This window comes from Larimichthys crocea, chromosome VII (assembly GCF_000972845.2).
Source record: "Larimichthys crocea isolate SSNF chromosome VII, L_crocea_2.0, whole genome shotgun sequence".
Lineage (NCBI taxonomy): Eukaryota > Metazoa > Chordata > Actinopteri > Sciaenidae > Larimichthys > Larimichthys crocea.
This window is the reverse complement of record NC_040017.1, coordinates 23,269,998-23,286,109: the sequence shown is the minus strand read 5'-3', so window position 1 is coordinate 23,286,109 and position 16,112 is coordinate 23,269,998. Positions and strand designations below refer to the sequence as shown.

Sequence of the window (16,112 nt, the reverse complement as noted above, 5' to 3'; positions counted from 1 at the left end):
CACTAACAAACACAATTTGGCTGGGGTTAGCACAGCACATGGAGCATGAGACTCTTGACATTGATCTTGATTTGGACATCGCCCAAGGGAAACTGCAAAAATAGTGCTGCTTAAAGACAGAGCAGGCCAGGCCAGATGATGACTCATGGGTTGCTAAGCATTCACAAGTCCCCACTGACTAATGGCTAATGATCTGTCAAGGGACAACAACACCTTATTATCACAATGGAAAATGTCCTTTTAGTAGTAGTAAATGAAGATACTTCATATTTCTGCTGACTCTTCACTCTCTCAATGAGCTTACATGTCTCCCTCCCCAGTGCACCACAGGCGCTTCCTGTTTCCACAGCAAAGCCTGCGGCATCATCTCTTCATCCTCTTCAGTCAGTGGGCTGGCCCTTTCAGCATCATGTTCACCCCTCTGGACCGCTACAGCGACAGGAATCACCAGATTACAAGATATCAATATTGTGCCCTAAAGGTAAACACACTTTCTGCAATACATTGCCTTACGCAAACTTAATAATAATAATAATGTTCTTGATATATAGTATGAAAAGAAACGTGTATCTACCAGAGTACAAAGCTGACATTTGAGAAACAACTGCTGAATAAATCCACAAATGTATTCTGTCTGTTGTGATACAGTAAAATATGTTCTTGCATCTAATGATCTAACCTAATTCTGTGAGCAACAATCTTGTAAAACAGCCCAGTGAATCACCAAGTGATAAGAAAATCCACCAATCCTTTCTCTGCCAGCCAAGATATTTCTTAAATGTAATTGCGATATTTGTTGTGGACTGTTCTCCACCCACAAGTCAAATACAAACTTCTGTGAGCGAGGCCTCCACCCAGATAATCCTTCTTTCACTGATATTAGATTTTTACATATTTCATCCTACTGCTATCTTTCGGTCTGAAGAAACAGCAGACATGAACAGTTTAATGTCTCATATTATGAGTTGTAGTACCACACTGGGCTGTGTGCAGAAGTAAACAACACGGCTAATTCAGATATTTAATAAAACTAAGACCAATCAAACCTTTGCTTGTGCAGTCATAGTGCTGAATGACCACATTGGGATTAAATGTTGTTATTTTGGGGTGTCTGAGGACAAAGATGAAGTGAAAAAGTACACGTGTGAATATGTTAATCTTGAGTATTAATGTGAGTACTGTCTGCTGTTTGTTCTTACAGGCCATGTCTGCTGTGCTGTGCTGTGGGCCTGTGTTTGATAATGTTGGCCTCTCTCCAGACGGATACCTCTATAAGTGGCTGGATAACATACTAGCCTGCCAGGATCAGCGGGTATGTGGCCAATACTTAACCGCTGCGGTGCATTAAAACAAAGATCTGACCCAGAAAGCCCCTCTGATAGCTTGCTAAAGCCCACTTTGTAAAAGCTCAACACTGGACCTTGCCAAGAAGTGACCATTATACTTGCAGGATTGTTGGCAAATAGTGAAGAAGAGTTTAGTTTCAAACTAAATTAGTCTTTATTTCAGTTTACAGAGATACAAGATAAAGCACCTGCTTTATTTTACACATTCTGCCTCTGCAAAATTGACTTTAAGCCCTCGTATTTTCATTACACGGCTTGAGGAGTAGGATTAACTGGGCAGGTAGCCAAGAACATGTAATTTATCATCTTTTTTTGTATGACTACTGGAATCATTTTACACTAAATCACTGAATCTTTCAAAGATTGAAAAGGTCAGAAGATATTTCATGTCATGATAATGTCAGGAATACAAAGAATCCTTAAAAAAAAAAAGGCATGAAAACTCAGGAGAGTCTGTGTTGATATCTCCTCCTCCTGGCTCAGGTTCACCAGCTTGGCTGTGAAGTCGTCATCCTGCTCCTGGAGCTCAACGCTGACCAGGTCAACCTGCTCAACTGGGCTGTGGATCGCTGTTACACAGGCTCCTACCAGCTTGCCTCAGGCTGCTTTAAAGCCATCGCTACAGTCTGTGGCAGCAGGTACAAAATCTCACAATCTCTCTCTCATCTGTTCAGCGAGTTGAGGTCATGTGCAAATATGCTCACATCTGGTTTGTGTTGTTGCTATTTATATGTCACTTTTTAGATGCAGTTAATTACCAATTAGTTTTTAATGGGTTTGGATACTGTTTTCTCTGGATCACCCACATTTCTTGTCCAAGTGAGGAAACCACTGGCAAATTAGCTTAGACTTCAAAGCGTCACCTCAGCTAATCCTCTTAAAGAGCTCATTATTCATCTGAAGCTGGCCTCCTCCTCTAGCTTTATTATACACTCACCATTGATCACTTGATAGTTATTTTCTCTCTCTCTCTCTTTCCTCACTAGCAGAAACTACCCAAGTGATATAGTAACACTGCTGAATCTGGTCCTCTTCAAAGCATCAGACACCAACAGAGAAATCTATGAGATTTCGATGCAGCTGATGCAGGTGAGAATCACAAAGCACCGCTGCCCTTTGTGCTTCTGTGTGGTTTCATGGTGGTCAAATGGAGACATCACACTTTCTGCTCTTTCTCTGAACAGATTCTCGAAGCTAAGTTGTTCGTGTACTCTAAGAGGATTGCGGAGCAGAAACCAAATAGCATTCTCTACGGCACCCACGGCCCTCTGCCACCTCTATACAGTGTCTCCCTGCCTCAGCTCTCCAGCCAGCTGGCCAGGATGTACCCTGAACTCACGCTTCCTCTATTCTCAGGTAGCTGTTTGTGTCATATGCTGTAGAGAGTGTGTGTGTGTGTGTGTGTGTGGCCACAGTAGGGTTAGTCATGGTATTTCAGCCTGCTGTAATACTCTAACAGGCCTGTCATCTTCTTATGGCTTCCCACTAAGTGCTGGTCGCTTAGACCTTACTCTATCTGTGGACACTCCCACTAACCGCAGAAACACTGCGAGCTTAAGTCAATGGGGACTCCCAGATTTAAGCTGAATTCATATGAGGATCAGGACTAACTGGCAATTATGGTCAAAACGGAGTATATAGTATATATCGTATTTCCATGTAAATATAAACACCGCAGTCCCCACTGATGTTATTCTGATGTTAATATTGCCTTTCCTCTTCTCGATCCAGAGGTTAGCCAGAGGTTCCCCACCACACATCCCAATGGGAGGCAAATCATGCTAACCTACCTCCTGCCCTGGCTCGGTAACATCGAGCTGGTGGATAGCGGCCTGCTGCTCCCGGTCTTCACACCGTGCACCTCACATTATGACGCTTCCAGCCAGACGACCAGCACAGTTTCATCCCACCAGTTGAAGGGCTCAGGCTGGGGCTCCTTACAGGCCACATCTATGGTGCTCAATAACCTCATGTTCATGACTGCCAAGGTAAAGTCATGTTGGGGAAATGTGAAATAGGTTCTGGGTAATTTAAGGTCAATGCAGCTACTTACTTGACAATATTTTTTAACCCCCTCTGCTCAGTATGGAGATGATCTACCTGGACCAGAGATGGAAAACGCCTGGAACGCTTTAGTCAGAAATGAGAAGTGGAGCAACAATCTGAGAACCACACTGCAGTTTCTCATCAGCTTGTGTGGTGTGAGCAGTGACACCACCCTCCTGCCATATGTAAGCTATATCATTTAGGCCGACTGGAAAATCTATTTTCTTTGAACTCTGTCCAGTTTCTCACGGATATTTTGTGACATATTTGCTCAGATCAAAAAAGTGGTGATCTATTTGTGCCGGAACAACACCATGCAAACCATGGAGGAGTTGATATTTGAGTTACAACAAACAGATCCGGTGAACCCTGTGGTGCAGCACTGTGATAGCCCTCCTTTCTATCGCTTCACTGCCACAAGCAAGGTCTCCACAGCAGCTTCAGGTACAACTTTTAACAACACAGCCTCTCTGAACGGATTGAACATCAGCTGAATTGTGTATTTATTTTAAAAGGGAAAAAAGTGACCAACCAGGAAATCCTTAATGCTCACTTAGTGGCCAACCATAGAAAGTTGTGTTTGTTCTGGATGGCAAATGTGAAGCAGTGTTGGTGACTTTAGCTTCTTTCTTTTTTTTTTGGTTCATTTCTAGGCACCACTTCAAGCAGCAACACTGTTGTTGCAGGGCAGGAGAGCTTTCCTGACACAGATGATGCTAAGACTGTAAAGGAGAACGAGGAGAGGTAGGCAACAATATCATGAAGCTTATCATTAGATTAATTACAGCCCGGGGAGTGCTCATCATCAGGATTAAATTTTTTTGTTTTTGACCCCAGGCTGAGCCACATAATGCGAGCCCACAACCGCCTGGAATCACGCTACAGCAACAGCTCAGGAGGATCATACGATGAAGATAAGAGTAAGTGTATTTTTGCACCAGACGCCCTGTGAAAAAATGTGGTTGTCATGGTCTGGTGAGTGTGGAATACACAGGCTGGGTTGGAGGGTAAGTTGGGGACCGGCATGGTGTCATTGATAATGCATGAGCAGTGCAGAGTCGCCTGGGGTTCTTAAAAGGCTTCTGTGAGAACTGGCACTGAAATAAAAGTAGTCGAGCCCAGGGCCTCTACAGTGCTGCCAGTGACCCAAAAACAGCTTTGTTATACTGTCTTGGTCTGTTTTAGTCCTGTGGACTAATGTGAGTCGGAATAATTTGACAAAGAAAAGTATACTTAAATACCCCATTGACAACTTAAAAACTGAAGTCTCTTCTATGTTATACATAATTTCATCTCCTGTCTGTCATTCATCCACCCACGTGTCACATGGAGAATCAACAAACTCTCTTCGTATGTGCGTGTGAAATAAATGTCAGCTTATGCTATATTTATCTTCCCTAACCATTTAGGTGAACCTCTGCCGCCCTATGCTGATTGGCTGATAGTTGTCATTGAGACCAATCAGCCTCATCCTCTGCCCATGCCTCTGAATGGAGGATGCTGGGCTCCACTTGTGGACTTTTTGCCAGAGACCATCACTCCCAGAGGACCCCTGCACAGGTTAGACTGCTGCATACATTCATGCAAAATGTGCTAATTTTGAATGTAGTTTAAAATGTCAGAGACAAATCTGCAGCCAGTCACACACTATAGAAGACTGCGTACAATCAAATTAATCGTTGACATTTAATAACCTGCGACACTTTACCTTGAAATGGCTGCAGATAATAGCTCCACACAGATTTTTTCATTTTGATGCTTTGCACTTTTAAACTCATGTTTTTATAGATTTTTAAATGAGTGTGTTTCATCTAACTGAGAGACTTTTCTGTTCATGTTTGTTACAGGTGTAATATAGCTGTCATTTTCATGACAGAGATGGTGGTGGATCACAGTGTGAGAGAGGACTGGGCCATGCATCTGCCTTTACTGCTACATGCCTTGTTTTTGGGTGAGTTCACAGTTCTCTGTTATCCCTATGACCCCCAAGTAATTCCATGATATGTACCTATTTATCCTGAGCCACTGCTAGCAGCAGGCCGCTCGCCACCTAATAACATGGTTGGCTCAACATTTAAGGACTATGGTTCAGTGCAAATTTGGAAATGATAATTTTCAGTTGTTTTGATACAAGATGATACATTTTTGATTCATTTGAGTACAAAGAGTTAGCAAATTCAATTAAAGTCTCTCCACATGTAGAAATCTTTTGTTCGGTTTCAAACAGCTGATATCAGACAGTGTAATTTTCTTTTTCTGATTGACTCAGAGATAAAGGTTGTGAAACCAGGAGAAGGGAACATGAAAAGAAACAGAAATAGTTCTCGCTACAACAAACAACAGCTTGTCTTCGAGTTCACAGTGTGCTGAAACAGGCTGACTGTTCTGTTCCTTTCTCCAGGCATGGATCACTATCGTCCAGAGGTGTTTGAACACAGCAAACGTCTCCTCCTCCATCTGCTCATCACGTTGTCCTGTAACAACAACTTCCAGGCCATCGCCTCAGTCTTACTGCAGACACGGGAGATCAACGGCACCAAGACTCTCACATGCAAACCAAGTCTCCAGCCAGAGTATTCACCTTCAGGTGAGTTCTTTAGCAGAGTGTGAGTCTCCCAACTACAAATATATTCACACTTTACCAAAAGGTTGTAGTAGGCCGTGGTCCAGTTGACAGAGCAGCTTGGCATTTGACACATTGTTCGACTCTGTGGTTTATATACTGTAAACTTGAACATCAGGGGGGAGTGACTAACATTCCTTTCAGAGGATAGATATGCTTCTTATCAGTGGAGAAAAATTTGGACACTGTGCCAAAAGCAATATTGAGTATAGAGGACATCAAAGGTCTTGATTAAAGCATTCCTTTCTGCTATTTTTAACCTCTTTCCCAAATTGGGGCCATCTGCTCAGGGTTGGATACTGGTTTGACCCCCCCCCCCCCCCTCTGTGCCAATGATTTGTTTTGCAAATGTCTAGACATTTTGAAATGTCCAGAGTATTTGTTGCCTATTTGACCATTTGGATACAAGTTCCAGGCTAAAAATAGCAATCTTTTTCACAGCAACACCACACAATGATAACTCTGCCACTGACATCCAAAAAAAACATTTTCCTCTGTTTCGTAACAGCCAGAACAAGAACATTTGGTGTGTTGCTAAATAATATTTAAGTTTCACACCTCCACCCCATTAAATAAATGGCTTTAGTAGATAGATATACACTAATTACGCTTAGGGAAAGTAAATCAAACATGCAGATGAACCACCGTAACCTGTTTCTGATCACACACCTGTTCTTCTGTTGTGTTCAGGAGGGTGTTTCGACTTCCTGCGGGAGTGTCAGGTATCTCCTGTGCCAGACTCCGGTCTGAGTTCTTCCTCCACATCATCCAGTCTGAGTCTGGGAGGCAGCAGCAACAACCTGCCTGAGATCTCACATGAGGTTGAGGAGCTGGTGGCCTCCAATAAAATGGACGAGAAGACTAACAAGCTTATTGAGTTCCTAACCACAAGGTACTGTGGTCGATATGCTGTTGGGAATATTTCCAGCAAGTGCAGGAGTTTTATTGACAGGTTTTAAAGGAGGGTATTTACACAATAAATACATGTTTATACAGCAGAAAATTCTGACACTGATATGCTTTCTCATATTTCTTGCTGTAGATTACCACCTAGTGGTGCTGTATGCACAGTGCAATAAATTCCGATAACAGTAGATTAGATTTGATCTAGTAATTAAGAAAGTTGTGCTGGCATTTACCATGATTAATTGTACTCATTGCAAATTAATCTTGAAAACTCTGTTGAAATGTTTAGGAGTTTCAGTACAGACAATACTTAATTCGAGGCTCACAGGTGAATTTGGGGTTTGCCTAGGTGATTCTAGTTGCCCCACTTATATTCAGACAATATGCAATACATAAAATATGTTGTTAGTAACTAATAAACGGTTGTTTTATAGAGCATATGGTCCACTGTGGTGCCATGAAGACATTTCCCCAAAGAACCAAATCTCAAAAAGCACTGGACAGCTGACAAACTTTCTGCGACATGTTGTATCTGTGTTCAAAGAGTCCAAGTCAGGTAACCCTTCAAATATCATTACCAATAACTGTTAATCAACTGTACTACAGAACTCTGTCTTTATCACTCAGCTCTCAATCTTCTGTCTGTCCTTGTCAGATTTCCATCTGGAGCAGCAGCTCAGTGACGTGGCGTTGCAGACAGCCTTGTGTAGTTCATCGCGTCACTACGCTGGCCGTTCCTTCCAGGTGTTTCGAGCTCTCCGTCAGCCCATCTCTGCCCACGCCGTCTCCGACCTGCTCTCAAGGCTGGTGGAAGTCGTTGGTGAACATGGAGAAGAAGTGCAGGTTAGTGGTCTGTTTGCATTTGTGATGCATGCTAAGTTCAGGTATTTAGGGATAATCAATGTAGGTATTCCTTATTTGCATCTTTGCTGCTGCTGGTAAACTACAAACTGATGAACTGCCTCAGTAACAGTATATGTTGATTTACTGTATCATTTGTATTCTCAGTTTGTTTTTAAAGAAGTAGCACATGATTTCGCTGCCTTTTAGGAAATGACTCGGATGTCCCAGATGTTTGACCTTCTTATGAGCACATGAACACAGCATTAAAACTAATAATCATCTAATGGCAGCATTGAAAAACAAAACCTCTCCATTGGATTTTTTTCATCAATTAATTAACTAATACTTCTGATATAATTAAATTCTGTAAAAATACAAGAAAATCCTCCACAGCTCTGCTCTCTATTTTCTCTTGCAGGGCTATGTGATGGAAGTGTTACTCACACTGGAATCTGTGGTGGATAACTTGGCTGAATGTCTCAAAAACAATGATCTCATGGCTGTCTTGACGAGGTTTGTGTCTCCTCTATGTATATTTATTTTGAAAGAGAGTTTTTGTTGTTAAAATATATTTATTTATTGTATTGTCTGTTTGATTCCAGAGCCTCTTCTCCAGATTTCCTCACCAGTTTCAAGTTGCTGTCCAACAGAAAGAGCACAGGGCAGCTCAATCTTAGAAGAGAAGATAGGAGCCGACATCAGAGGAGCTCTTCTGTCCCCAAAAAGTTTGGAGAGGCGGACAGGTGGTCAGATCCACCTCGCAGTGCTACACTGGACCGTATCCAAGCCTGCGAGCAGCAGGTTTTGTTAGCCAAGACCCGCAGCTCATCCTCATCTAAAGACAACGTCACCGACCCAACCAGCATCAACCACCCCAGCAACCTGCTGGCCACAATCTTCTGGGTGGCAGTGTCACTGATGGAGTCAGACTTTGAGTTTGAGTATCAGATGTCTTTGAGACTGTTAAACAAACTTCTGGGTCACATGTCGCTAGACAAACCGGAGAACAGGGAGAAGTTGGAGAAACTACAGAGCCAGCTTAATTGGAGCAGCTTCACTGGGCTCCAGCAGCTGCTGCTGAAGGGCTTCACCTCCGTGTCCACCACTGACCTCACGCTGCAGCTCTTCTGCCAACTCACACCTGTGTCACGAGTGCCTGTGGTGGACACTTCACAAGCCATAGGTACACTGTTGGGTGTGATCGATGTTGGGTTTCAAAGACAAATAATATCAAAGTTGAAATTCTTAGATTTTAGGTGTCTGTAAGCTGATATTTTGTGCCATTTTCATTTTAACCAATACTGAAATGAAAGTCAATATTTTCACGTGGAACTTTACATATCAGTTTGTCTTTTCATCTACAGGTTTTCCCCTGAATGTTCTCTGCCTGCTCCCGAATCTCGTGCAGAACTTTGACGGCCCCACACAGTTCTGTCGAGATGTTGCAGAGAGGATAGCCCAGGTTTGTCTCTGTTCATGGGTAAATCCTCACTTTCACTCAGTGATATATGTTATAAATGAGCTGATGTTCTTTTTGTGTTTAGGTTTGTCTTGAGGAGAAGAATTCCAAGCTCTCCAACCTCGCTCACGTCATGACTCTGTATAAAACTCACTCCTACACACGAGACTGCTTCTCTTGGGTCAATGTGGTGTGTCGATATCTTCACGAAGCTTTCTCGGATATCACCCTCAACCTGGTCACGTATATGGCAGAGGTTTGTATTTTCTGACCTACATTAAAAGGGTTGTACAGTAATTATAAATATTGCAGCTTTTCAGACGGTGCTCAATGAATTGATGACCTTTAATTCTGTTGTAACAGCTGTTGGAGAAAGGTCTTCCTAGTATGCAGCAGACCCTTTTACAAATCATCTACAGCCTCCTGAGTCACATGGACCTGATTGGGATTCAAGCCAAACCCTTCAACATGGAGGTTCTCAAGACAATTGAGAAATTCGTCCAGGTGAGTTAAAACACCTGTATATGTATTCTCCTGCTGATAATTAATTATTAGTATGCCTTATATTGATTTAACTAACTTCCTGTGACATATACTGTACATGCTCAGTGAGAGAAAGCATTCAAATCAGGCCCATCAGATGTGATCATTGGAAATCTTTAGGCATCATGCTCTGAGTCTTAAGTTCCCTCTTCCTTTTGTAAGTGTTCATGTGGAAAAAAAAAGGGAAAAAGCTGTCTTGTGTCAGCGCAGTAAATTTGTAGACACACCCAAACTATAAACAGTCTGCCTTTCTGCCTCAGGCCAGGCCTCTGCTTATTCTCATACTGAACCCATTTTCCTTTAGCTTCCTACTGTGAGCCAACTGCCAAAACACTTGTCTCCAAAAATAGACCTACATTAATCCACGCAGAAAGACATTAGTGGTTGTTTCTTCCTAAACATGCGGTTGTGTTGGTTTCTTTCTGCATGTATGGGTGAATTGTACATATCTGTGTTGACTGTAGACCGTCCATTGGGGGGAAGCGCTGAATATCTTGAAGCTGGTGGTTTCTCGATCAGCGAGTTTGGTGCAGCCCTCATCCCCACATAGTGACCTCTCCTATGAGGACATCAGCCGTGTCTGGGACCGCTCCTCTAAGGCCTTGCCTGGGAAAACGCTGGATTTCCACTTTGACATATCTGAGGTTAGAGACTCTTTGTCTGATTTTCTTTCTACCCTGTGTGAAAGTTCTTGGTTTGAAAGCGCCTTTAGCTCGAGGAACGTGTAACGCTTGTATTTTTTCCTGTATTTTCCAGGGTGTGGTGCTTGTTGAGGTTGTGTGGAATCTTGTTAAGCTTTTTGGAAAGGAAACATTTCTTCCCTTTCCTCAATGCTGATATGTCTTTTAGCCAAACCTCTTGAGATTAGCTTGAGAGCTTGAAAGGTAAACACAATTAGGCAAGCAGTGCAGAGCTGGAAAGTGATGTCAAAGATACAGACAGAGTGGTGTATGTGTGGGAACTGAACAGGGAGCTATTTGTGTAGTTCATGAATGGCAGGAAATGATGTCAGCCCTTTGCTGCCGTCCTTTGTATGTGGATCAGTGAGTCTTAGTGGATAGTCAAAAGCGTGTGTATTTAAACTTGAGACACACTGGATAAACCACTGATATTCCTTAAAAAAAACAAGATATTTTTAGACTGAGGGATAAAGCCGGAGAAAAGCAGGGTTATCTTTCCTCAAATGCTTCACGCAGTTGGAATGCCAAGTGGAATTAAACTTGTTAACATTATTATATTGAAACACTGATCGTTTTACGGTCATCCTAGACCTGTCAAAGTCCTGACGAAGCAGGAGCTGCTGTGGAGCCTGAGTCATCGATTGACTAAGCGGAGAAGGAGACCTTCTCTTCTTCAAACTTTCCCTGACTCATCAAGGCCTCTGTCTGCACGTCTCTTTGTTTTTTGTATCCATGCTGTTAGACACCGGTGATCGGTCGGCGTTATGATGACCTGCAGCGTTCTCCAGGCCAAGATGTGAAAAGCAGGACCACAGCAGTGACCCGCAGCACCTCCTCCACTTCCTCTGGATCCAATTCCAACAACGTCTTGGTGCCGGTCAGCTGGAAGAGGCCTCAGTCTTCACAGGTGAGCACTTCTTCTCATTCTCTCTTAGAATTATGCTCATAGTTTACATTACCTGGATATATTATGAAAATGCATGTTATGCGTGCAAATGCATGTCAGCCACATCTGAGATGACAAGAACTCATTTTAATACAAGGTGTAATTGCAAAGATCCATCAATTGAACGCCAGGTATCATGATACAGTTAAATTAAATTGCAAACTCCAAATTTTCTTCACAATGTTTCCATGTTTTCTTTTCAGAAAAGAACAAGGGAAAAGCTGGTGAATGTTTTGTCTCTGTGTGGACAAGAAGTGGGGCTCACAAAGAATCCTTCGGTAAGATACACCTCATATCAGCAGTGTTATGGATTTATTACTGTCACACATTTAATAGCCTGTAAGCTCTTTTTGATTTGTGTCTATTTGTTTCTTTGTGTAGGTGATCTTCTCCAGCTGTGGGGAGCTGGACCTCATGGAGCACCAGCCTAGTCTGGTGTCCTCTGACGATGGGACCCGGGAAGCAGACATCATGGACGACACCACCTCAGAGCAGCAGTTCAGAGTCTTTAGAGACTTTGACTTCCTGGATGTGGAGCTTGAAGACGGAGAGGTGAGTCTCGGAAACGTATAAGTTTTAAAACAGTATAGGATGACTTATCCTCCTTCTCTCTTCTTCTCACATTTGTGGGACAAAAATATTTTCAGACTTAATACAACACAGTATACAATACAGCACAAAGATGCCAGAGTTTATTTCCTCCAGAGAGCACTCTTATGCTGTGTTGGGTCAGGTCTGCCTGCCTTTGTGTAATGGGGTTTCTTTTTTTCTGTTTTTCCTGTCTGTGCTATCTAGGAGCTACAGGTAAGTTTAGTCATGTCACATTTGTACTTGCTGTGTTTAAAAGTGTGTTTGCTTGTGCGGATAATTTAGTGAACTGCCACACTGATGGCAAAGAATACTAAATGTGTGTGCATGCTGTGTACTTTACAAAAACAGATCCTGCAGTGTTCATGTAGTGTAAAGAGACACATTCCCTCAGCTCTTACGTATTAGAAACACAGAATGTTTCTCGTAGACGTCACATAAGACTCGTAGTCTTTTAATCCAATAGTCACCAGTGAAATGCATGTCAACATGAGATATCTTTAACCTGCATTACTGATTTTTTTTAGCTGATGTATAATCATTTTTCTTGGTTAATGAGATAAAACAAGTGTCACTTATATTTACACAAAACTTCCCTTTGACATCTGATTATATACTCATAGTTTCTATGCATGTGTCCAGTACTCAACCCAAGATATGATTTTCACCAATGTTCATTTCCAACATAGTTGCACATTACGATACTAGTAGTCTGCGTGCAGTTTTGTGCATATGAATATATTATCTAACCTGCAGTAACTTCAAATTTCAGTTTTTCTCATACACATCACGCTCACAATCATTATCACAATCCAAAAAGTAGCTAATTGTACTGTATACTTTTGCCCTTTGTGCAGTGAAAGTTTCTGTTGGTTTACCTTGAGCAGAAGAACATCAAACTTCGCTCATCGTATTACACTGAGGCCCAAATGCTGATGATTAATACACACGATTTTTCATATTGTTACAGCAATAACATTGTTGCTTCCATTAACAAGGTTACATTTAAGACTACTCATGTTGTTTGATCGTGAATCATTTTAGTGATAGTGTAGAAATAACATACATGTATAACTATTTCAGGGTATCTAAATCTGCAGACTTTGTGCCCTAGAACACAGCGTCAGCTGTTCTCTCTGTGCCTGATAAAATTTCACACAGACTGAGAACTAAAAGATCTGCAGCGGTCAACAAAAGTGCAACACAGACAGTTTTAAAAGTTAATGACACCACCACAAGTTAAATGGCCTGACAAGGTATGAGGAAAGTTTCCTGCCCACATATAAACTTTGTTTTTTCATCTCAAATGTTGGATGATTTGCTTTAAAAAAAGAAGCCTATAGTCCAGAGTCAAAGCATTTGCTTTCTTGCAGTGGAAGGTATTAAGATAATCACCACAGGAAGTCCCCCTTATTTGATCTGTTGATGTGGAGCTTTAGTGGAATGTGGAAGTTGGCTGACATCTCCGGAGTCATGTCCAGTTGAAAAGTCTCTCTGTGATTTAAACAAGAAGCAGCCAGACTCAGGCGGATAAAACCTGTAAATATTTAAAGTCTGTCAATATCAAGGTGTTCTCAAACACAAACTTTTCTGCCAGTTTCACCATCATCTCGGGTACTTTGATAGCAGTTTGAGGAAATTCTTCAAGTGAGGATAAACTTTAAAGGGCTCACAGTGCTGTGTCAAACTGTACTATTAGCTATGAAGGGACAGACTGCTCCCATCCCTGAACTTGAACAGCATGGTTTGTGTGAATGCGTGTATACAGTATGTGTGGGTGCATGTGTTTGTGTTAGAGAAGAGATTGTGCTTTACTTTTTCATACTTGGTAACTCAAGGCCATTCTTTGTCGCAGGGAGAGACTATGGACAACTTTAACTGGGGAGTGCGTAGACGCTCCATGGACAGTCTGGACCGGAGTGACCTGCTGCCCCTGGAGGAGAGTCAGCTGTCCAGCAGCATGCCCAGCCTCAGCAAAATCACCCATGAAGACTCAGACGAGTCCTCTGAGGAAGATTCTCTCACTGCCAGCCAGATCCTCTCCCACTCACAGCTTGTAAGTTCATCTTTGTTTGTATGCCAGTAATTTAAAATCAAAATGAAGGGAAAGCAAAATGGTCTTTATCAGAAATTGCCAGGAGACTGTGAAAACACTTCTGTTTCCTTTAAAAAAATCTTAATTTTAATCTAGTGTTGGAGACGTAGAAGTCTCATTGGTTCGTCCAATCCTATTTTCTGCTGCTTATCTGGGTGGATCACTGGAAAAAAAATGTGATGGAATAAGAAATAATTCTAGGGGATATTGTCCTTTCTGGTTTTCCATCATACTTTTATACTTTGGTACGTCTTAAATTGAACTTGGTGAACCCTGCATAAACCCATTATGATATTGATGTCAACCATAATCCTAACAAAAACTATTAAAATGCAATCGGCAGAAACACTCAGTGGATAAATTCTTTCCATCTTGAACTCTCTGTGAGCTTTCCACTTGTGCCACCCTCAGGTTAATGTCAACTTTGCACACAAGGTAACTGAATTTGCTGAGCGCATTCATGCTCCCAAGGAAATATAAGGCATCAATGATTGTGCCAGTGTCAACTACAGAACCAAATTTAAGCAACACAAACTAGCTTTTAATGAACAGTGAAATGTCCAGAGGCTGCCAGCACTACTTTAAACTTTAGCATTATTTTTTGTCTTGTTTGCATCATCTTTTTGTTATTCCACGGGTACTGGTCCTCGTGTGGTATTGGATAAAGGTTGTGGAACTCGTGGCAGCAGATGGAAAGCCCATGTGTCCACGCAGCTGTCATCCCACTCCCCTCTTGTTGCTGCTCTCTCAGCCACCGTCATTGCTTACAGACAGTTCAGGAATGTTGTAGATTTTGCAGTGTTGTCTGAGCTCTGCCTTTTTTACAGTGTTCAAAATGACACGTGTGCTGTTTAAAGAAGATTCCAACCAGTTTGGTTTTGTCTCTTTGCAGATTGTCAATCTCTCTCCAACAGCAGAGATCAGTATGGACTCTCCTTCCACCTTTTACGATACGACTTCAGCTGAGTCAACTCCTCTGAACACCAAAAATCCTAGTTTTGAGAACCAGCTGCCAGAGGACTCGAAGCAGCGGGTGAATAAGGGCTTCAGAGTGTCTGAGATACTGGGAACTACTAATTCCTATCACAACTCAATACTAGAATTCTTTACTAATTTTGCCAAATAGGAGCTTTCCTGTTGCATCTTTTCTTGTGAAATGTCTTGGATGATTTATGTGCTTTGGGCTCAGTCTATGTTAAGTATTATTTTGTGGTATTGTGACTTTCCTACGTTTCCTCTCTTTAGAGTAGAGCATGAGAGGCTCTTTTCTTGATATTTCAGTAGTTGCATGCTAAAGTTGAATGAACTAAAACCTGCAAGCAGCCAATCCGTAATGCTTTGGGCTATGGGCTAGTTTGTGCCTTATTTTAGTTGTGGCAGAAGTTGTCTGGGGATGTTAAGGGGGTCGTAGCCAGCAATAGAAAAAGAAAAAGTCTCTTTCTTTCTGTCTGTCTTTTTAAGGCAATGTGTATACCTACCTATTGCTTCAGTGTGGGTGGCTCTAAGCAGCAACTAAAATCTCTCGGCATGTGGGAGGTGAAGAAAGGTTTACACATTGCCTGTCCTAAAACACGAGTGTGCAGAGCCACGAATGCTGGCTGAATGAAATTATTGTATAATCTATTTAATTGGCACAATTTATGCACACTAAATTTAACAAATAAAAGAAAACACCACAAGGAGTGTCCATAGGGTCCCGTGGCAAGGTTAGTGTATCCATTTACCCACAACATTACCTGTTTAATGATTAAATATAACAGAGGGAACACATTTTAGTTAACAATAACCGCATGCTGCCTCAGTATTTGTTCATGCCTTTGGTTAATTTTTCCAACTGCCCAGAAGCATTATGTTGCTCTTGCTCTCTTTTAGCATGAGGTGTCTCAAGAAGATGAAGACACCAACGTCCACGAGGACGACGTCTCTCTCTCCATCATTGAGATGCCCCCTGAATTTCACTGTGGTGACACTTTGACAATGGACATGGTTCACATTGATTACAAAGGAGAGCTGGATATCGACAGCTGCTTACCCAGG

The 16,112-nt window shown here is 42.0% G+C and overlaps 1 protein-coding gene across 3 annotated transcripts in view; it reads left to right on the top strand.

Moving 5' to 3' along the window:
• Window positions 1–16,112, top strand: part of frya (furry homolog a (Drosophila)) — a 45,426-nt gene that overhangs the window by 24,493 nt on the left and 4,821 nt on the right. The window contains exons 27-55 of one of the 3 annotated variants that reach the window (XM_019259378.2): window positions 321–481; window positions 1,202–1,312; window positions 1,830–1,984; window positions 2,333–2,435; window positions 2,531–2,702; window positions 3,078–3,334; window positions 3,431–3,577; window positions 3,668–3,836; window positions 4,046–4,136; window positions 4,230–4,312; window positions 4,802–4,952; window positions 5,240–5,343; window positions 5,794–5,979; window positions 6,706–6,907; window positions 7,356–7,477; window positions 7,577–7,764; window positions 8,183–8,277; window positions 8,367–8,947; window positions 9,129–9,226; window positions 9,309–9,479; window positions 9,587–9,727; window positions 10,231–10,410; window positions 11,189–11,353; window positions 11,596–11,670; window positions 11,774–11,944; window positions 12,188–12,196; window positions 13,836–14,036; window positions 14,968–15,108; window positions 15,948–16,111. In XM_019259378.2, coding sequence (XP_019114923.2) covers window positions 321–481; window positions 1,202–1,312; window positions 1,830–1,984; window positions 2,333–2,435; window positions 2,531–2,702; window positions 3,078–3,334; window positions 3,431–3,577; window positions 3,668–3,836; window positions 4,046–4,136; window positions 4,230–4,312; window positions 4,802–4,952; window positions 5,240–5,343; window positions 5,794–5,979; window positions 6,706–6,907; window positions 7,356–7,477; window positions 7,577–7,764; window positions 8,183–8,277; window positions 8,367–8,947; window positions 9,129–9,226; window positions 9,309–9,479; window positions 9,587–9,727; window positions 10,231–10,410; window positions 11,189–11,353; window positions 11,596–11,670; window positions 11,774–11,944; window positions 12,188–12,196; window positions 13,836–14,036; window positions 14,968–15,108; window positions 15,948–16,111 — 4,594 coding nt within the window. The remainder of the gene's footprint in view (window positions 1–320; window positions 482–1,201; window positions 1,313–1,829; window positions 1,985–2,332; window positions 2,436–2,530; window positions 2,703–3,077; window positions 3,335–3,430; window positions 3,578–3,667; window positions 3,837–4,045; window positions 4,137–4,229; window positions 4,313–4,801; window positions 4,953–5,239; window positions 5,344–5,793; window positions 5,980–6,705; window positions 6,908–7,355; window positions 7,478–7,576; window positions 7,765–8,182; window positions 8,278–8,366; window positions 8,948–9,128; window positions 9,227–9,308; window positions 9,480–9,586; window positions 9,728–10,230; window positions 10,411–11,188; window positions 11,354–11,595; window positions 11,671–11,773; window positions 11,945–12,187; window positions 12,197–13,835; window positions 14,037–14,967; window positions 15,109–15,947; window position 16,112) is intronic. The other 2 variants (XM_019259379.2, XM_010736354.3) reach the window with 2 other exon arrangements.